Raw genomic sequence first — 21980 nt, 5'->3', positions numbered from 1 at the left:
ACCGGCCTGGCACTGACCGCTCTGGCCCTGAGCGACCAGGGCCCTGAGCGCTGACCGCGCTCCCTCCGCCCGTGCCGGGACACTTCTCAGCCGGCGGCCAGGCCTCGCTGCAGGCCCGGTCCCGAGCTGCTCCGGCGGTTTCTCTTTGCTTTCAGGATTTGCTGTGGGCTCTCAGCTGTGCTGGCCCCTGCGGCTACGCCCCGGCTCCCTCGCCTAAGCTGTCTGCCGTCGGCTGTGCGCGCTTGCCCAGCCAGCCCCTCGCTCTCGCTGGTTTGTGCTCTGCGCTCTCGCTGAGCTTCACCTTTCTGGGCGCTCCTTGGGGTACAAGACTCGAGAGGTTTTAACTGCGAACGTTCGGAGTAAGATCTCTGTACTGTCGAGTGTTGTTTAAGTAAAAACAATTTGATACCATTCTGTTGTTAGAGCAGAGCCGTGTGGGAGAGAGCATACTCATGGGAGGCAACAGAATTTTTTGCAGAAACAAAGCTGATAATATTTTTTTTTTCCTGTAGACTATTTTTGGATGTGAAGGATGGACTTCTCAGTGATTACTATTGGACAAGTACAAAATGTGCTTTCAGCTATGCAGAAGAACTTGGAGTGCCCAATATGGTATGTCAGGGAACAATATCAGTGTAGTTAAGTTAGTGTTTTAGGGATGTATTTTTTTATTCTCATTTCTTTGAAAATGCTTTGACAGTTCTATGGCTCACCAGAAAGCAAAGAGATTTGTGCTTAGAACTAAACATATTGATGTTTTGTAAGGCTCAAATGATAAAGTGAAAGGAAAAACTTATATTTTGCTCTTATGTTCTAGATTTTACTTTTTTATTAAAACCTGCATGTGTCAGTCCTCAGTGAGGGGGAAAAATGTATCTGATTGGATTGGAGGATTGTTTATAAAGCTGTGTGGGTTTTTGTCCCTCGTCTCTGAAAGGTGAATGAGGTCTGTAGTTCTTTAATGTTGCATTTAAAGTTCATTTAATGTCTTGCATTTCTTTAATGCAAACAGATGCTGAAATAGCAAAGGTTCTGGTTGAATTCTATAACCTCTGTGCTCTTGTTTTTGTTTCCCTCTTTGTAGCCTGGATGTGGTACAAGAGCCTGTTTCAACAAAATGTGATCACATTTTCTGCAGGTAGGTTTGAAAACTTGTAAGTGCAATGCAATTTTTAATTGCCATATATAGGGGGTTTGTGTTTATAACTTTAATTCCATATATACTGGTTTTAATTGCCGTATATGTTTCTTCATTGCTAATCATGTATTTATACTGTGTTTTGGTAACTTCATGTGAAGCTACTTGAGGGAAAAATGTCAATTCTGTAGAAGAGAGAACTGCAGCTTGCAAATGTGTCAAAGGGGATCAATTAACTCACTGTAAGACCAGAACAAGAATGCATCCTTGATCCACTAAGTGGTGAATGTGCATAGTCAGTTTTAGGGAAAATAATATCCTTCTCTTGTTGCCATCACAAGTGCTCTTTCTTTCTAGGTTCTGCATGTTCAAACTTATCAACAAAAAGAAAAAAGGTGTGGTGGAGTGTCCTCTGTGTAAGACTGAAGTTACCAAGAGGTGAGGAAATAATCTTTATAAGGGGGCTGGAGGATGAGGTGTTTGAACTCTGAGGAAAGACTAACAATAGGTTTAAAATATAGCATAAGACTGAAATACAGAAGAAAAGGTGGCTTTTTAGTAAGCTGTCTATTTCTAAAGGAGTAAATGCAGTATCTTACCTCAATGTGAGCTTTTTCCAGGTGAACACAGGTGAATACACCTCTCTCAACAAATGTCTGTGCTAGATTGGTGTTTAATCCTTACAACTGATTTCTCTCTACTAAACCTGTATGAGAAAATGATGTGCTCACTTTTGTGATAATTTCAATTCCCATAGTTCTGGTTCTTTGGGAGAATTTGTTATTCCTTGGCAACAATTTCTTCTTGTCTCATCTTCCACTTTGGAGTTTTACGCCTTTTTTGGTTCAGCCAAAATTCTAGAAATATTTATAGTTAGCCTGTTCATTTGTCTTAAAATGACTGAAGTACCGATGTTGTTTCAGAAGTCTGAAAGAAAATTCCAGATTTAAGCAACTAATTGAAGGACTGTTGGAAACTATCCATGCTTTTGAGCTTGACACTGGAGTGAAGTGTAAGTGTTGTGAATGTATGTCCCCAATTTTTTTAAAATAAGGTTTTGACATATCATGATTATTTATAAGGTATCCCATTCTAAAATAACTAGAATTAGATCCTGCTCTTGCTAGATAATCTATATAACCAAAATTGGTTGAGAAAATTAGTTGGCAGGATCAAGATCCTAATTATTACTTGAAGAGTGCTCAGAAAGAATAATCAGACTAGTAACTCAACAAGATTTCTTTCTTAGATAAACATTTTAGCTGTATATGCACTAAGTGCACAGAGTCTACACAAGTCTGTTTCATTAATATCTAATGCTTGAGTCATACTCAGTGTAATTTTTTTTTTTACCTAATAACATCATTTAGTTTTAAAGAATCATCACTTTCCTAAAACATCCACGGAAGCCACTGCTGCTGAGTCCCTGTGTAAAGAAAGTTCTGTCGTCCAAAGCAAAGGCTTCAGAAACAGGAGAAAAAGTGCTAAAGGCAATGGACAAGAAAACATCACCTTGGTAACTGGTTTTTCCCATTTTATTTTTGTGGATTGTTTAAAAATGTATTTGGAATGTGTATACGTACATATACATAAAAGAATGAAGTAGGAGATTTTGGGCTGATCTCAGATTGTTGCTTGATCTGAGTCATCTGGACAAGGACATCTATGTATTTTTGTCTTCCTAACCTACTTGAGAAAGATGTTTGCATAAAATGAGCTGAACTTAAACATAATACTGCCATAATACAGTCTGTTACTGAAGCTAGGATTGAAAACTTGTTCCACCTGCTTGTTTCATGAGGCTGTCTTTGTAGGGTTTTCACCTTTTTAGGGGTAAGATCATAACTATGTCTTAGGATTCACAAGGCATTACCCAGCTTGGGGTAACTGCTGTGTGTGTGAGTGTCCATGGCATGTTGTTTCTGTTTTCATCTGCTTAATGCTGAATAGAATGTTAGACAATATAGAATGCAAGATCAAGCTGTTAATGATTTGATCTGTTAAATGCATGATGCATTGTTTCTATTGACACATTTCATTATTGCTGTCAATATGATCAATTACTTGTGCATAGAAGCTACCAATGCATATGAAGTAAGTATTTGTATCAGCCCCCTGTTAAAGTCTAAATAACTATGAATTTTTTTAATACCCCACTATTGTAAATAACTATCCCTTTCTGTTTTCCTGTCAGCAGGAAGCTAGTGTGAATATTCAGCTTACAGATGCCAAAATGTGTCGCCCAAGAAACAAACCCCAGAAATCTGATTCTCAAAAGGGTATTTATATAGAGTTTGGTAAGATCTGTTGTAAGTCCACACTAATTGATCCTATGTACAATGCTTACAAAGTAATGAAAGGTGATTATGTTCAAAGTCTTTATAAACACTGATTTCTACTTAACACCCAAAATTACAACAAAGGGACAAAATATGGACAACTCCAAGTTGGTAAATCAAAAGGGTTATTTACATAATTCTATAATGGCAAATAATGCTGCTGTAGTGAACCCTTAAACCTTGGTGTACATGATCCAGAGAAGGTATTTACAGATGTGCAAAAAGGTACAGCTGCTATAGGTAGATGTAGCCACTGTTTTCTGAAGAATACTAAGCCTTGTCACCAGTGCTTGAGATGAGAATGAAATCTATTTGAGATATTAATATTTTTCGCTATCTATCCTAGCTTTTCAGAATTTTATTTTATCTGGTGTTGACTGCTATGAGAAACAAGACACATGCCATGCATAGGTTATTTTTTATGCTGTTCCTTCAAGAAAGGATTTGCTGCTTTCAGTGGGTAGAGTTTTTCTTCACTTTTTTCCTTATTGCATCTGCCAGGATCAAAGGATCTGTGAGAGACATTTGAATATATTTCTCTGACTTTCAGCTCAAAATTCTAAATACTAGTAGCTGTTTTGTGTACAAATTTAGAAATTAGAAAGTAACTTTTAGCTAGTTAACTCTTTGTTACCAGTGTGTTACCAGTCACTGTATTTAAACACAATTTGATGCTGGAACCATGTAGATAGCTATACATAGAACTCATTATAATTAGGTAAAATATTTCACAATTGAACTTGGTTTCATCTGCTAGAAATTGAAAGCATCTAGCTCTAGAAAGGAGTAGGCATGTATGTGATGAGAACCACTGAGTCTGGCAAGTCACCTTTCTCTGAATCATTCCCACCAGAGTAACAGATTATTTGTTTTCAGGCTCTGAATCATCTGAAGAGTTTTTTAAGCAGGCAAGCAAAACTGGGTAAGTAAAGGTGATTAAGGAATTCATATTTTCTACAGACAGTAGTTCAATATTCTAATTTCCTGTGTTTTAGTTTCTTAGCATAGGACTGATATAATTCTTAAGCTGACAAATGGTTTTCAGCTTTGAGGGCATTAGAGTAGAACGGGTAGCTGAATTCCAACAGTTTACTATATTACGTGCTTTAAAACTGTTTTCTAAATGTTGTGGAAATAGATCTTCCATAGAAAAGTAGGCACTGTGCTTTAGGAAATAAATATTAAATTCAGAATTACAAGAGAAAATCTTTTAAAGAAATGGCCTGCAACTCTGAAGAGATCTGGTTGTGATGAGTGTCAGTTGTGCAGCTTGACTTCTCCAGAAACTGTTTCAGAGAGCAAAAAGGGAAAAATAAGTATCATCTTCTATTGTCTATTATGGTTTTATCCGTAATGAGAGTAGATTTCCTTTCCCAACAGGTTTGAAGACAAAGGAGCAGTTCAGATTTCTTCTCAAGTAAGGCTGGAAGAACTTGAGAGTGCTGAGAAAGGGAATGAAAATTCTTGTAATGCACAGCCTGACAAGTTGTGTGCCAAAGAAATAACACTACCAGATATCACAGGTGTGTTATTTTGGTGACAAAGGTGGTTAAGCCTGAAAGACACCACACATTAACATTTTTATTTCACATGATTGTGTATATGTGCTTGAAGTCTTGTGTAAAGTAGTTCTGTTGATGCCTACAGCTAATACAAGACTGTTCTTGTAGCCTAGATACAAAATGTGGATGTTGTACGCATGAGAACAGAAAGGAAGAAAAGTAACTTGATCTAAGTATAAAACTTAATCTATTCTACAGGAGTCATATTACACATGAAAAAGCACTGGCTAATAATTAGTGTAAAAATTTAGAATATGATCCTTCTGCCTTTCTCTAGAGGGAGATCTGTGCAGTGTAATATTCTGGTTAGGGGGGAAATAAGAGCAGTTCTTTTAAAACAAAGTAGCCATTAAGCTTGTTATTGGGGTTGTGTATGTAAAATAGAGGTTAATAATTTATTATACCTATAAATCTAACAGGTGAAAGTGATTTCTCAAAGGAATGTTTGAGTAAGAAAAGCACTCAGAGCATCACTGAATGTGCCAAACCTGACCAAGTGAATGTGACTGAATGCCAGAATTCTCCTTTGAATGTCCTTGCTGTAGACCTGCTCCCAGAGCAGTGTGACAGAACAGGTGATGCCAGTCCCACAGTGCATGAGGACACATCATTCTTTAAGAACACAGAAGAAATGGAGGAACAGCAAGCCCAGTACAACAGTGAAAACCAGGAGTTTGATGTAGAAGATAGCTCAGAGAGCAGGCTGGATAAAATCAAGGAAATGGATACTGATGTACAAAGTGTGGAAGCTGTAGAGGGATGTGAACCTGAGAATGACTCTTCCCATGACAAAGAACATCCTCTGGAGGAGCTACCTCAGCCAGAGACACTTCACTCTGCCACCCTGAATAAAGTCTCCAAGAAGAGACTGAAGCAGAGCATTCAGAAAGTCAATGAATGGTTTTCAAAAAGCAATGAGGTTTTGTCTTCCAGTTCTTCACTGGATGAATCTGCTGCATCAGCTGATGTTTCAGGTGAAGGAGATGTCTCTTTATCTGATAAAGAGTCCTGTATTTCAGCAAAGACTGACCCTATGGCAGATTCCATGGAAATTGCAGCAGTGGAAGGAAAAAAGAGGTGGTCAAAACAAACAGCAGAAAACATCAAAGACAAAATATTTGGAAAAACATACAAGAGAGGGAGGAAATCAAATCCCCCTTCTACCTTGAGAGACATTTTGCCTACTAGGCAAAAGGAAGGTGTGGCTGCAGATAAGTGCCTGAATGATTTCAGCAAAGACAGACTCAAAAGAAAGAGGAAGACAGCCTGTGTCCTGCAACCTGAGGATTTCATCAAGAAAAAGGATACAGAAAAGGCAGATGGGGACCCTCAAAGTGTTAATGGGGGCCTTGGAGATGCTGAAAAGAAAAGATGTGATGAAAGCGTTGCTGTTAATGAGAGTCACCTCTCTCAGAATAGAGCAAATAATGCATTAACAGAACCTGAAGAAGGAGGAGAGTCCACATGGAAGAAAGCTGCTGAGAAAGTCACTACCAAGCACTGTGATGGGGAACCAGAAATGTATAACTGTGATCAGAAAAGCAGCAAAAAAAGAAGTTCTGCAGCAAAAAGAGGCAGGCATTCTAGTAGAACTATGTGTGCTCTACAGTTAGTAGTGGACAGAGGCTCTGTTTTCCCTGATGCAGCTGAGCCACAGATTGATAGCTATCCAAGCAGTGGAGAGCCCAGGAAAGCTGATTCTGAGCAAAATCCAGTCAGACGCAGCAGAAGGCTTCAGTTACTCTCTGAAGAAATGACAAAAGAAACAAGGAAAGGAGTAAAGGCAGCAAGAAAGAATAGCAGTGATCGTGGGAGGTCTGTCTCTGGAGACCAAAGGAATGTGGCATCTCCCTCTGCTGAATGCAAAGACCTGTGTGAGCCTCAAGATGAGTTGAGTTACAGGCCAGTCACTAATTTGGAGGGAGGTGATCTGGAAGCAAGTGAAATGCAGGTTAGTCTAAAGAATTTATCTCACACTGCAGAAACTGGAAAAAGTATGTTCAGTCCTTCATGTCTGCCTTCAAACTGTGGTTCCACTGTGCCTGATACAGGTTCTCAAGACAGTAAAATACTAGGCAGCCCCCTCCTCCTACAACTTCCTTCAGTGTCTGATGGGCAAACTCCTTCTCACCACACTGAGGAGGTGACTGAATCACCTACTGCTTTTCCCCTGGAATGTGGGCATGATTCACAAAATGTTTCAGGGGACTTCAAAACTGAAAAGTTGCCAATGGCTAAAAATGTTTTGGAATTGACTAAGGAAGCTGAAGACAGCGACGTAGACACACAGTACCTGCGGAATATATTTCGGCATTCGAAGCGCTCATCCTTCAGCCTTTTTCAGGCTCCCAGGCAGGCACGTGCAGTGGAAGATCCTCCTTCTGAAACCCTAAATCTATCGTGTGCTGCTCAGGTAGAAAACAAGGCTAGCAAACAATTACAAGCAGAAAGCTTGCAAGAGGAGAGAACAGCTGCTCAAAACTCGAGCAGGGTTTCTGAGAAGGAGAAGCTTAAACCCTGTGAGTCTGCACGTGTCGATCCTGTGCCTTGCTTTGCTGTCAGCACAGGAGAGCACAGGAGGGATGACATTTCACAGGCTGCAGAGGAAGGGACTCTGACACCAGCAAGAGCAGGGACTGCTCAGTCTGAGCACAAAAATGGATTGCTACAAGAAGAGCAGGGCGATGAAAAGCCAGCGTCAGGTGAGATAGGGATAGAAAGTGAGTTGAGACAGAATCCCATTGAAAGTGATGGAAGCCAAAGTGATCAGAGTAACACAGAGAAGCATGATTCCAGACAAAATGATTTAAACATAGGCCAGGAAAACAGCTTCTGTTCAGAAAGCAATCAGGCAGGAAAGACTGAAGTTGTTGATTGCACAGGACCAATTCTACATTTTCAATCCACATCAATGATTTGTTCTGCAACTTGTCAGCAAAGCCCTGCTGAATTCAGCTGTGAAGTCACTAGGACAAACAGTAGCAAAAGAGAAAGAAAACATGTAAAGGGGAATGAAGAAGAAGCAGCCCAAACTGTTACTACAGCTGCAGAGGCTCTGGAAGAACCTCTTGGAGAGAATCATGATCTTACAGGTTTGTCTGAAACCCCTAATGCCTTACTGTGCTCTGATACTGACATTGAGGAGAACACCAGCTTATGTGAAACTGATAGGAAAGAGCAATCTGCAGTGTTTGTAAAAAGTGACAATGCCCTGGGAAAAGAGCTGCACAAGAGAAATGCAAGCTCTAAGCCAAGATCTCGAGGTACTCGGAGGTCTCGAAGACGAGTGCAGAAACTGCCATCTTCAGATGAAGAGTCCTGTGAGGATGAGGACTTACCATGCTTTAGGACATTAATCTTCAGCAAATCAGCAAGCACGCCTTTGCAGACTGATAAACAAATGTCATCTGTGGTAGAGTCTCCAGTGGCAGAGTGTCCAGTGAGCCCAAATGTGCTGCCTCACAGTGTGAGTGACGATGGCAATATTGTGCCAAAGGTGCCTGAAGCTGCCCTGAGTAATGTGTGTGCTTCACCGAGCCAGGAGTCAGAATGCTCTGTCAACTTATTTTCTTCCCAGTCCAACCTGTCTGAAGAATCACTCAATGGAGCACAAGAACTGAACAAACATTTACCACAAGCTCATGTGTCCAAAGAAATGAGCAGTGTAAATGACCGCAAAGAAACTTCTCAGAATTCTGGTGGAGGGCTGAAGGAAACCAAAGATGAATGCCAAGAAGACCCAGACATGGGAGCAAATCTAGGTACAGACCAAGATTTTTCTCTTTGCAGCTGTGTTTATAATGTCCTTACAGCAAGGGTTTTGGTGTTTGCATGGAAACTTTGTTCTCTGTTTAAGGGGTGCTTGCTCTTCTAGAAGAATGTATCAACCTTAAACAATCAAAAAACCTCCTGAAAATTATGTTCTTCCAGTGTTCTTTGTTCAGAGCACAGATGAACAGACTGGGCACTAGAGACTGACTGTCTGATGGGAATTCATGTTTGAGAGAAATGCTGGGTCTCTTACTGCAATGTGATACTTGCATTGTCAGCAAAATTTCACAGCCTATCCAAGCTTTTTCCCTAGATAAAATGTTTGTTGAAGTTGGCTGTAGAATTTTGTAGTGACTATTTTGCCATTTTTATGGCCTTTGTAAATGTTTAGGACTCTTTCATCCCTGTTGATACACTGAATTCTGTTTACTTTGTCATGTGTGTGACATGCTGTTCTTTCAAATGTTCACTTAAAGGAGATCTGCCCTAACTTCAACATTTTCAGAACTTGTCACTTGAGTGTTACAGTTATTAGTTCTCTAAAACCTCTACATGCTAAGAAATGATGGATAATGTTGGTTGGTTTGTTGTTTGGCGGGGTTTTTTCTTTAACCCAGGCAGTTTTTTTCCACCTTCTTCAAGGTGAAGCATCTGGATATGACAGTGAAATAAGTATTGTAGAAGATTCCTGTGGGCCATTCTCTCAGGGTGAAATCCTCACTACACAGGTGAGTGAGTTTATGCACTGAGTGCTAGAAGCAGCTTGCATTCCAGGAGATAAGCAAGCTGTGAAGTCAATACAGTGGAAAATTTCTGTCATCATAATTCTTTGTCACTAAATTACTTCCAGAAGCATAATTAATGAGGAACTGTAGAGCTGCTTCTATGCCATTATTTGTCCAACTTCTGCTCCCCTGGTGACCTTACACTGCAATGGCCACAGCTTGTTATGTGCTATTGGTTACAGGGCTTAATTATGAGGGATGCTAATTAATGCATCTCCACACTTGGCCAGTGCTGGAAATGTCAGCTCCCTATATTTAAAAACCTTAATGATAGGAATAGATAAGGATTTGGTGATAAGGAGTAGATTTATTACAATATGATATTTAGAAGCACAGAGACTTGCCTTCTGTGTGTAAAGATTAAATCAAATAATTCCATATTAGAATATTATAGATACAAGTCCCAACAGGCAGTGTCTAATGAAAGGTATGTCTAGCAGTGTATTTTTTGTCTGCTGTTAAAATCCTGAATTCTGCTCAGTGGCCTGACTTTAGGTATTGGGTGATTTGGACTGGGGGTTCAGTTGAGGGTTAGGGGCTTGGGTTTTTTTGTTTTGCTTTGGGGGCTTTCCTTTGTCCTGTGTGACTTTAAGGTAAGTCTTATGCCAACTCTCTCTTCAGCATTTTCAGCCCTATGGTCTTTGTGTATGTCAAAAAAAAAAAAAAAAGTGCTGAGTGGATTAATGGCATGTGGGTGGGGGATTTGGGTTTGTGGTGATGGTTTTCTGTTTGCTTGGGAGCTTTTATGGGTTCAGTAACAAAGAGGCTCCACACGGTGCCAGTGCTGGAGCTACAGATGGGATATTCAGTTCTGTGGAAATTGCTTCATCATGTAAAGTGAAGGGTTAGGGTTTTTAAAAGGTCTTTTGAAACCCTTTGAGCTCTTCTTATGAGGACCTGCCTATGGCATGTTTTTGATCATGTAATATAATTTTTGAGGAGGAACATAAGAAGAATATTACGAAATGTTTTAGTCCCTTAAATAATCTTTGGGGATTTTAGTAACGGTGGAAAATGAAGACTCAATTTAAAATTTAATAATGAACATCATAGATTGAGCTACTAATGGACTTTGGACAAAATTACTTTCAAATAAATTTGTGCAGGAATTGTGTTGTTTTCTGATTGATTTAACTCTGAGGCATCTAAACTGAAATAACATGACTGGCAAAATGAATCTGTTGTTGTTTGGGTGTTTTTGCTTCTGATGTGAGATGTGTGCACTATTTGATACAATAAAAGCACAATAGTCACCTTTTGAACATGTGGCAAAAACTTAATTCAAAACCATTTTGCTATTTCTAATTTTCAAGTGTTTGTTAAAGAAATTAATCCTGAGTTTGCTTATGCTGGCATTCTTGTACTCCTTTGCAGCAAAAGAATGCTATGCAAAATAGCCTGAAAAAACTTCAGCAAGAAATGGCTGCACTTGAAGCAGTGCTAAAGCAGAATGGAAGTCAGAACTGTGAAGTTTTACCTGTCCATAGGGAACTGCCACCTTCCAGTACTGAAGGAGCATTTGAAATGGATCAAATGAGGAAAGAAAATAAAAGGTTAATGGTTTTGTTTGGAGCTTTGGGGTTTTTTATGTTTATTTCTAAATTTTTATTTAAAAAACAAAATCTTAAATATCTCTGAGCTTCTGGGAAATTACAATAGTTTCACTGTTGCTACATTTTTCTGATGCTTAAAAGAGTGAAAAGGGTATTAAAATCAATTTCCCTCTCTCAAGGTGTCCAGAATTGTTGCTTTCATCTTCTAAGTCCTCTTTAACAAAGAGATCAGATCTGGAGAAAGGTCCTGAGTGTGACAGTGTTCTAAAGAGCAAAACTCCCTCTGAAAAGACAAAACCTGTGCAGGAGGCAGTGCAAGAACACAGGCAGTGTCAGCTTGGAGCAGGTAACATTTAAAAGAAACCCAGTGCATTTTGATTTCTGGTGGTTTTCTCCTGTTCTTTTCATGTTTTTGCATATCAGCAAGATACAGTTTTTCTCTGTATTTTAATTTATATGTTCCTGGTCATTTTAAAAAGGTTACTACTTTGGTAGCCCAGCTGTATGGCTGCCCATCAAAAGGGGTGTGACAACTTTTTGGCAGTAATAAGAGTTTTTCTGTCTCACTTCTAAATTCAGACACTTTAAGAAATATGCTACTCAAAGTTCCACAGGTATTCTAGTGTCTTGCCTATAGATCAGGAAAAAGTAATGATAGAGGCAAAGATGAAGTAATAAACACATAAGGAGAGGAAGTAACTGCAGAATTTAAACCTAAAAGAGAGAGCAACAACCTTCTGCCATGACTACAAGAAAGAAATGCAGTTTTCTCAAGGACCAATTTCTTGTTTCCTTCAGAAAATGCAGAGGAGCAGAAATCTGGGACCAGGCAAAACAGTGCATCTGTCTCATCAGATCTTTTTGGAAATGAGAGTCCAGATAACCCTTCCTCCTCTGCAAGGTTTTTTACCCCTCAAACTGCAGAAGCCACAGCTGGGCCTGTTCTGGCTCAGAACACTGATAAAAGCTGTGGCCCAGGACACAAATTGAAGAGAAGTGGATGTTTTCCTGTACCTGTTCTGCACAATGCAACTGGGAAAGAAAATACTACAAATCCAGTGGTGACCAAGAGGAAAGAAATGTCAATTGTGGTATCAGGTCTAAATCACAGTGAGCACGTAAGTAGATTTCAGAATTTTGAAATCACTAGTTAATAATTCCTGATTACCACTATAGTCCTCAATATAGAGATCTCTAAGTATAATAAAACTAATCTTGCAGGAATTGCAGGTGAGTAATGCAGCAACTTCAGTCAAACTTTATCACTCCTAAAGCTGTGAGAATGCTGCTGTAATGGCACTGTTAAGCTTAGTGAAATTTGAACTCTTTAAACAATCCCTGCTGTCTGGGGGGGGAAACACATGATTGCAAAGCCTTGTAGAAAGCCTTGGGGCTGGGGAGGGCTGTGGGGGTGTTTGGTCCAGTCAGTGCTCTCAGATGATGCTGCTTCACCCAAATTGTGATCCATAGGGAGCATTCTGTAAGTAGTAATTCTGAGTTGCTAATAAACCTGTTTCTGCACTCAGTTTCCAGAAGGATTTGGCTTTTGGCTTATAAAACCCACACCAAGAGCTCTGCATTACTTTAGTGTGTTGAATGGTGCCAAAACTGACTTAGGGAAATGTACATTCTGTGTGCCAACACATAAAACTGGTACTTTAATGTAACTATCCTATTACATTATGCTCCTAAAAACTGGGGCTGTTGAGGGAGTTAAAACTGTTGCTAACTATTATTTTCTTAACTACTTTTCAGTTGGTGGTCCAGAAGTTTGTGAAAAAAACTCGGAGCACTTTATCTAATCACATTACTGAAGGAACAACCCATGTCATAATGAAAACAGGTTTGTTGGGAGCTAGGGGACCAAATCCTGTATTGACAGACTATATAGAATTTTACCTTCAGTTTAAACAACAAGCAGACAGGTCAGCAATAAATTTAATAAGTTTGAGGAAAAGGTATTGATTGTTTTCTCTATTGCAAGTTTTTTGTTTAAGCTTGTGAGTTTTCTTATTCTGTTTCACAGAATCAGTATGAGGGAACGTTTTCCCTTGTGTAATTCAAAGTTAATGTTACTTGCTATTTGTTTCTTCAGCTGTTTGCTCATAATTTTCAGGTGTTGACAGCACACTAGTGTGAAGTAGTTCAGAACCAACCAAAAGGAAACAAAAGATAGTTCCCAAAGAAGTCATGCTTTTTCTTGCCTCTTTTCTTTATTGAATAAGCTAAAAAAGGGCTCACAATTGGTACATGTGATTAGTTTCTGTTCATTCCCTTCAGTTTAGTAGCATCATGACAGTGGGCTTTTAAAACCTTTGTATAGTTTTGGTATTTTGCTGCTGGTGTATATTTGTGCTGCACTTAGCAGAAATTGTTTGCTTTTACATACAGATACCCTGACCTGTGGTTTTTTTTTGCTAATGGCAAAACTAAAAGAGTTCTTCCTGTTGTTTGCTCTGCAGATGAGGAGCTGGTGTGTGAACGGACACTGAAGTATTTCCTGGGCATTGCAGGAGGAAAATGGGTCATTAGTTATCTGTGTATGTATCACTGGCAGTTGTCAGTGTGTGTGTCACTGTTGTCAGTGTGTGTGTCACTGTTATCAGTGTGTGTGTCACTGGCAGTTGTCAGTGTGTGTGTCACTGTTGTCAGTGTGTGTGTCACTGTTGTCAGTGTGTGTGTCACTGTTATCAGTGTGTGTGTCACTGGCAGTTGTCAGTGTGTGTGTCACTGTTGTCAGTGTGTGTGTCACTGTTGTCAGTGTGTGTGTCACTGTTATCAGTGCGTGTGTCACTGGCAGTTGTCAGTGTGTGTGTCACTGGCAGTTGTCAGTGTGTGTGTCACTGTTATCAGTGTGTGTGTCACTGTTGTCAGTGTGTGTGTCACTGTTGTCAGTGTGTGTGTCACTGGCAGTTGTCAGTGTGTGTGTCACTGGCTGTTGTCAGTGTGTGTGTCACTGTTGTCAGTGTGTGTGTCACTGGCAGTTGTCAGTGTGTGTGTCACTGTTGTCAGTGTGTGTGTCACTGTTGTCAGTGTGTGTGTCACTGGCAGTTGTCAGTGTGTGTGTCACTGTTATCAGTGTGTGTGTCACTGGCGGTCGTCAGTGTGTGTGTCACTGTTGTCAGTGTGTGTGTCACTGGCAGTTGTCAGTGTGTGTGTCACTGTTGTCAGTGTGTGTCACTGGCAGTTGTCAGTGTGTGTGTCACTGTTATCAGTGTGTGTGTCACTGTTATCAGTGTGTGTGTCACTGGCAGTTGTCAGTGTGTGTGTCACTGTTGTCAGTGTGTGTGTCACTGGCAGTTGTCAGTGTGTGTGTCACTGTTATCAGTGTGTGTGTCACTGTTATCAGTGTGTGTGTCACTGGCAGTTGTCAGTGTGTGTGTCACTGTTATCAGTGTGTGTGTCACTGTTATCAGTGTGTGTGTCACTGTTATCAGTGTGTGTGTCACTGGCAGTTGTCAGTCTGTGTGTCACTGTTGTCAGTGTGTGTGTCACTGTTATCAGTGTGTGTGTCACTGTTAGTTATCAGTGTGTGTGTCACTGTTGTCAGTGTGTGTCACTGGCAGTTGTCAGTGTGTGTGTGTCACTGTTGTCAGTGTGTGTGTCACTGGCAGTTGTCAGTGTGTGTGTCACTGTTATCAGTGTGTGTGTCACTGGCAGTTGTCAGTGTGTGTGTCACTGTTATCAGTGTGTGTGTCACTGGCGGTTGTCAGTCTGTGTGTCACTGTTGTCAGTGTGTGTGTCACTGTTGTCAGTGTGTGTGTCACTGGCAGTTGTCAGTGTGTGTGTCACTGTTGTCAGTGTGTGTGTCACTGTTATCAGTGTGTGTGTCACTGGCGGTTGTCAGTGTGTGTGTCACTGTTATCAGTGTGTGTGTCACTGGCAGTTGTCAGTCTGTGTGTCACTGTTGTCAGTGTGTGTGTCACTGTTGTCAGTGTGTGTGTCACTGGCAGTTGTCAGTGTGTGTGTCACTGTTATCAGTGTGTGTGTCACTGGCAGTTGTCAGTGTGTGTGTCACTGGCAGTTGTCAGTGTGTGTGTCACTGTTGTCAGTGTGTGTGTCACTGGCGGTTGTCAGTGTGTGTGTCACTGTTGTCAGTGTGTGTGTCACTGTTGTCAGTGTGTGTGTCACTGTTGTCAGTGTGTGTGTCACTGGCGGTTGTCAGTGTGTGTGTCACTGTTGTCAGTGTGTGTGTCACTGGCAGTTGTCAGTGTGTGTGTCACTGTTATCAGTGTGTGTGTCACTGGCGGTTGTCAGTCTGTGTGTCACTGTTGTCAGTGTGTGTGTCACTGTTGTCAGTGTGTGTGTCACTGGCAGTTGTCAGTGTGTGTGTCACTGTTGTCAGTGTGTGTGTCACTGTTGTCAGTGTGTGTGTCACTGGCGGTTGTCAGTGTGTGTGTCACTGTTGTCAGTGTGTGTGTCACTGTTGTCAGTGTGTGTGTCACTGTTGTCAGTGTGTGTGTCACTGGCGGTTGTCAGTGTGTGTGTCACTGTTGTCAGTGTGTGTCTCTGGCAGTTGTCAGTGTGTGTGTCACTGTTGTCAGTGTGTGTCTCTGGCAGTTGTCAGTTTGTGTCACTGGTTTTGGAGAGAAATGGTCTTTGCCCTTCTACCTTGCATGCAGCCTTCACTTGTTCCAGTAAAGGAAAAGGATTTCTTCATGCCTTGCCATCTGATGATTTGCAGTGTTTCTTCTAAATACTTAAAAAGAAATTGAAATTAAGAAACACAAGCAGCAATATCAAGCTTTTTACTCTTGTGAATTACTTACTCTTACTTTTTCTGCTTTCAGGTAGCCACAGTGTGTTGCTCCCCACCGTGGCAAAAGCCTTTTGTGCCTCTTAATTTGAATCTTTGCAATGCATGGCATCAATTAATGTAAAATTAGTATTATTTCTCAAGGGTAAAAAAATGGTATTAAGTGGTAAAAAATTCCTTAAGTACTTTCAATGTTACACTGTATTCCTTTAGTTCAAATACCTTCAATTTAATGTGGCAATGAAGTCAGAGTACTGGTAGTGGAAGAACCATTTTGCTGGATAAAATTACTTTTCTTGTTTTGATCTTTTTATTTAGGGATAATCCAGTCTTTTAAAGAAGGAAGAATACTGGATGAGGTAGGTCTTTTGTCTTGAGTCAAATGGTAAAGTAATGCAGTTACATGATGGGCTTATGAGTTTATTTGTATTGTACAGACAGATATTGTATAGACATTTAATATGGAATTTTAGCTCTGAAACCTGGGGTTCTAGTTTTACCAAGTGCTAGGACCAAAAGCCACACTTAGGCTCCATGCCCTCATTGGTGCTGAAGACATAATGAGTCCCTATTATTTTTTTAGCAGGTTATAGACACTTTTTTATAAGTGTTCCTACTGATATTAATAGATTATAGCATAGAGCAAAAATCTATTCTTTGCTTAAGGAGATAATGTTATATACAGATAATTTCTATCAAATAAGACTTTACTGATAAGACAAGTGTTAAAAGTGAAACACTTTAACAAAGCTAGAAGTTAATATATAAAGAAAAAGCTGTTCAGGGTAGCTTTATTTTTTACTTTTAAAATTTAATAAAGTATGTTACAAGTTTTTGAAAATTTAACTTACAAATTTTTCTACTTCAAATATTTGTACCTGACTTTCCATTTTTGTGACTTATTCAGCAGATAGTTTCTGATTTGTCCAATATAACTTTATTTTTGACTGGGTGAATTATAGTCTTGGAGTGTGCTGCTTCTTTTATTTAGTTTGCTAGATTACTGTACAGTTTGAGTATAATTTGTTTCTTTAAAAATTGCCTGATGCTGCAGGGGTTTTGTTACTCCAGCATGTCTCTTGCAAAGCCTTTTCATTCATATTCTGAACTCACTCATAGATTTTCAGTTCTGAAATCTGACACCTTCCTGTTTTGAAGCAGAAATGTGACAGGAAAGTGTTCTCAGTCTCTTAACTTCTGATTTTTTGCTTTTATGTTCCAGGAGAAATTTGAAGTCAGAGGAGATGTAATCAATGGGAGAAACCACCAAGGTCCCAAGAGGGCCAGACAGGCCCTGACTGGCAAGGTACAAGCACATCAGGGATTCAAACTCTGTCCTGCTCTGACAGTTTCAGATGTGTGGCTGTGCTGGCTGAGTATCTGGAACCTCTTCCAGTTTCTCTGCTCTTCTGTACACACAGAGTTGGACAAATTAAGCAGTTTAATACAGGAAGGGTGAGCTCTGTCAGCAGCAGAGCAGATATTCTGTAGGGGCTCACTAAGCTTGGAGTGAATGCTATCTTCTTATAACATAGGATTAGTGGTCTTTAATATTATTTTAGTTTTATTCTTAAATTCTTTTGGTTTCTGGGTTACAAAGAGCTTTGTGAAATAGTAATAACTTGATAACAAGCCTTGGAATTGCAATGAAAACAGCATATAAAACATTATCCTTTAAAAAACCCCTATGAACTCTAACATGTTCCTTGCTTTTCAGATCTTTAAAGACTTTGAGATCTGCTGCTGTGGACCCTTCACTGATATGACTACAGGTGTGTCATTTTAGTGTCATTTTTGTGGAGTTGGATGAATTGTTAACATGAAAAAATATTTGGAGGGGCACTGTGCATTCACCAGAATTATACATTTGATCTCTTCTTGGATAATTTTTTGCCTCTTTTCCTCTTTAACTTTTAAAATACCTACTTGGGGTAAGGTGTAGATAAATCATTTTATCCAGTTCTATCTCCAAATGGAGTGGAAATGGTGTTCTCTTCTACTTGGACCTCCTCAGACAACCCCCTGGAAATTTTGCTGTGTTTCAAACTAGGCCTTTTATCTGGTTTATCTCTGGATAAATTATCTAGGAAAAGCATTAATGTCATGCTGTAATTGTTATTGATGCTCTTGATCACTCATATTTGAGTAAGCAGTTCCTAAGTATCCTTTTCCTAGCAGTTGACACATCCTTATTGTAGCCTCCTGTCTATAGGAGCAAGTGTTAAAAGTGAAACACTTTAACAAAGCTAGAAGTTAATATATAAAGAAAAAGCTGTTCAGGGTAGCTTTATTTTTTACTTTTAAAATTTAATAAAGTATGTTACAAGTTTTTGAAAATTTAACTTACAAATTTTTCTACTTCAAATATTTGTACCTGACTTTCCATTTTTGTGACTTATTCAGCAGATAGTTTCTGATTTGTCCAATATAACTTTATTTTTGACTGGGTGAAATGTACTCAGGTTTCTTGACATTTACAGTAATTGCTACAAAGGATGCAGTGCTTTCACCTGCTGCAATGATCCTCAGTTTTGGTTCTTCTACTTGAGAGACTTAATCTTCTTCACTACCAATTCAACAAATTGGTGCAAATTAAGTACTTTGGCTACTTTTGTTAATGAGAGATAATCACAGTTCTAACTTCTCATTTTTAATTTCCATTTCACATCTTGCATCCTTATGATGAGAGGAAATAAATTGTGATTTTTTTTCAGGGTTTTGTTTTGTGCAGACCTGTCTGGGGGGTGCGGGAGGGGGGAGTTGATGTTCCCTAGCAGATTTGGAAGTGAAAAGACTCTTTTTCTACTGAAGCTCACATCTCCTTCAAATGATGGTGGCTTGTGAATTGGAACAAGCACACGAGGGCCTAGGGAATAGCGTCAGCTTCAATGCGATAGAAAACACTGAAGTGACTGACTGATTTCATCTGGTTTCCTCAGAGCATCTGGAGTGGATGGTGGAGCTCTGTGGTGCCTCTGTGGTGAAGCAGCCTGACCTGTTCACACCCACAGCAGTAAGTGCTGAGGAGTTTTTACCCTCCCACAGTTTCCAGAGCTGTCTGCACAGCCTGGCAGTGGCCCTTGGTTCTTGGCCTGGCCAGCCTTCACTAGAAGACAGGCTCCCTTGCAGTGGAGGCATGATTGGTGTTGGCCAGATCACTAATTTGTCTTGAAATCAGCACTGAGCCTTCCCTTTCTAGCTCCAAAAGCCTGTTAGTGACTGAGTGTAGTCACAGAATTTCTGGAGGGAAGTCACAGAAGAATCTTGGGAACTAATGTCTTTCTCCCTCTACTTAAATTCTGTTGTAGATGCTGGTGAACTTAATGGGAAGAATGATGATGTTTAACTCTAGTTGAGAATGCTGAATGATTTCTTTATTAGAATTATGCTATAATACATTAATATAATATATAAAAGAGGATACTAAAAACTACATGTTACTTTCTCTAACTATCATATCTAACTAACACAGAACTCATGACCTTCTCTCCAGATTCCAGACACAGGTGGATCTGATTGGCCATCAGGCCCAAACAATCCACCATGATTCAACTAAACAATCACTCTAAAGTAATTCTCTAAACACATTCCACAAGAGAAAAGCAAGGAGCAAAAATAAAAATTGTTTTCTCTTTCATTTCTCCCTGTGTACCTTTATAAAAAATCCTAAGAGAAAGAGAAATGTACTTACCACAAAATTCCTCTCTGAAGTGAAACTGTGAAGTTAGCCCAGTTAATGCTCTCTGTAAATAGATGTGAGAATTTTGTAAGAACAGACAACAATAGCATTTTTATTTTTTATCTTAAAATCCTAGAATTCTACTGCTGTTGTGGTTGTGCAGCCAGATGCTTGGAAGGAAAACGTGGATTATAGAGGTAAAGCAACACTGTCTGAGCTGCTTTCTGTGTCTTTATCACACCTGTCCTTTTAATAGCTAAATATCAGAGTGTTGTAGAGAAATCAAAACTCTTCTGCATCTGGACATGGAAGTATGTCTTGTAAGAAAAATCTAGAAGGACAAAGTGTACAGTCTTAAGAACCAGCAATAGTCTTAAGAGCTACGCTAGCAGATGAAAGCTATTGCCTCAGTTGTCCTCTGTGTATCATCAGCTTTACAGAAACTTTTCTAATTGAATGGTTTTTAAAAGGTGGGGGAGGGTGTCCTTGGAGGACCAGTAAAATCTAGGAGACAGCCTCAGATGGAACAAGATTCCCTTAGTCTGAAAAGGTCATGTTAAAAAGCCTTAACAGATGTAGTTTTGCATTTTTTTCCTTTAAGCAAAATGCTCTGGAGAAACCATGAACCTTTGAAAAGTGCAAGTGGGGTTCTGGAAGGAATGGGGAGCTAGTTAGGCTACACTGAAGTCCAACAAAACAGTGGAGCAGCATGATGATGTAAAAAACCCAGCTGTTTCCATGGCACTGGAAAAAGGAGAAAATAAAAAGATCCTGGAATGAGGAAGAACAGTCTGAAAACACTTCATTAATTTTCTGTTGCTTCTGTCTTAATGAGACTCATTGCTTGTCACACACTCAGTGTGTCTGGGCAGACAGGAACCAAAGCTCTGTCACTGAGATCCTAAATGAAAAGATAACAACTGCATTCTTTGGTTTTACTGTTTATGTTGTGGTGTTCACTGCTTCCTGCTTGGCCACTTGCCAAAGAGCTCTTCCCATGGAGCAGCAGCTTTACCTGCCTTGCTGAAGGGACTGGGAGTGCCACATCTCTGCTTTTACACTTCTGGCTTTTAAAACATCGCAGATAGAGCAAACAGTTTATTCTGAAACACATCAGTGGCCTCACCTTAAGCTTGCTTGGACTCCTTGATAACAGCTGCATCATTTATTTATTTGTGTCTTTGTCTTGCAGCAATGCAGCAGCAGAGCAACGTTGCCGTGGTAACTCGGGAGTGGGTCCTGGACAGCGTGGCTTGCTACCAGTGCCAGGAGCTCAGTGCTTACCTCGTGTCCTGAGGGTGAACAGCAGCTCTTAGCAGTAATAAAATGACTGAAACATCACCATCTGAAGGTGGAATTACCCACTGTTCTTTAAAGCTTTACATCAGCTTAAAGGACTATGAGATTATAAATGTTAAACAAATTTAAAAAGTTAGAGAATGTAGCACATGGTGGTCTCAGAGAAATGGTGATATATTATTTGCCATTGCAGCCAATTTCTGTTTAAATACTTGGGGACAGTCATTTAAAAGGAATATTGGGCTCAGGGTTTCAATTAAAACATACCTGCACTCTGGAGCAACCTCCATATTTTCATTTTACTTAAATACAAACCCTGAATACTATTTTGTGATTTTTAATGCATCAGCCTTAGCCACTGATTGATTATGGTTGTGTTGAAAGCTCTACAAACAGCTTTCCTGTTGTGCATCAAACTCACCCTAACCAGAAACACTGGCCACAGGTGTGGTGCCCAGAAATGCAGTGATTGAGTCCAAGCTGGGAAGGCTCAAACCCAGGAACCTGTGCCAGTGCTGTCAGGCTGATTTCTGACAAGTGTATGTGGCACTGTGAAAGGATAATGAATAGATGCATTTTAGTATCCTGGTGACCCATGATAAGCCCAAAAATATCTGCTTCTAATAGTCCCTGCTTGTAAAATGAGGCTGCAAAGAAATTGGCTTTTTATGAAAGAAAATATCTTGTTTGTTTCTGTTGCCAAGCAGTTCAGTTTCATACCTAATTTTGTACTTTGGGAGCAGAACTGCTTGTTTAAAAAGAAAAATAAAATGTAGCTAAGTTCAGAAAGTTGTTTTGTGATAAGATGCTGCTGTCTTGGAAAGTTACAGAGAAAATATGTTTATAAATATTTGAATGCACAAAAGAAATAAAATTCTTTTGGCAAATATTTACCTAAATGTTTAGCTTTTATGTGAACCAGTCCCTCAGTCTCTGCATTGAGGCATATGTGAAAAAATACCTTATTCCAAGGAAGGAGATAGAGACTTACTAGAGAAAGTAAAAATGTAAATGAGAGTTTCAGAGATGCAATCAGAATTGCAGTTGCTGAGAAGTGAAAGTGTTATCAACTTTCTTGCAGCTGCCGAGTGCAGGTAG

General features: G+C 39.8%; 1 protein-coding gene across 3 annotated transcripts; it reads left to right on the top strand.

The window, feature by feature from the left end:
• The first annotated feature begins 232 nt into the window (after positions 1–232).
• On the top strand, positions 233–21771 carry BRCA1 (BRCA1 DNA repair associated). 3 transcript variants are annotated; one of them, XM_053965336.1, is made up of 22 exons: positions 233–359; positions 513–612; positions 1085–1138; positions 1496–1576; positions 2062–2150; positions 2509–2654; positions 3333–3417; positions 4354–4399; positions 4858–5000; positions 5459–8800; positions 9453–9538; positions 10970–11148; positions 11328–11494; positions 11947–12266; positions 12904–12991; positions 13611–13688; positions 16223–16263; positions 17127–17210; positions 17622–17676; positions 18844–18917; positions 19720–19780; positions 20776–21771. In XM_053965336.1, the coding sequence occupies exons 2-22, from the start codon at positions 533–535 to the stop codon at positions 20877–20879; spliced, it is 5403 nt and encodes a 1800-aa protein (XP_053821311.1). In that variant the 5' UTR covers positions 233–359; positions 513–532; the 3' UTR covers positions 20880–21771. The 3 variants fall into 3 exon arrangements, with proteins under 3 accessions (XP_053821311.1, XP_053821309.1, XP_053821308.1); XM_053965334.1 differs by having other exon boundaries at positions 3333–3435; XM_053965333.1 differs by lacking the exon at positions 233–359 and having other exon boundaries at positions 524–612; positions 3336–3435.
• The last annotated feature ends 209 nt before the right edge of the window (positions 21772–21980 follow it).

The sequence above is a fragment of the Vidua chalybeata genome, chromosome 26, assembly GCF_026979565.1.
Source record: "Vidua chalybeata isolate OUT-0048 chromosome 26, bVidCha1 merged haplotype, whole genome shotgun sequence".
Lineage (NCBI taxonomy): Eukaryota > Metazoa > Chordata > Aves > Passeriformes > Viduidae > Vidua > Vidua chalybeata.
The sequence above is the reverse complement of the archived record's forward strand: the minus strand, read 5'-3'. Positions and strand labels throughout refer to the sequence as shown.

Bases quoted from the DNA above. Each gene is read 5' to 3' on its own strand.
- BRCA1 (XM_053965334.1), top strand. From the start codon at position 533: ATGGACTTCTCAGTGATTACTATTGGACAAGTACAAAATGTGCTTTCA. The intron at 9,539-10,969 runs GTGAGTGAGTTT...ACTCCTTTGCAG, and splicing joins GTGAAATCCTCACTACACAG to CAAAAGAATGCTATGCAAAA. The intron at 11,149-11,327 runs GTTAATGGTTTT...CCCTCTCTCAAG, and splicing joins ATGAGGAAAGAAAATAAAAG to GTGTCCAGAATTGTTGCTTT.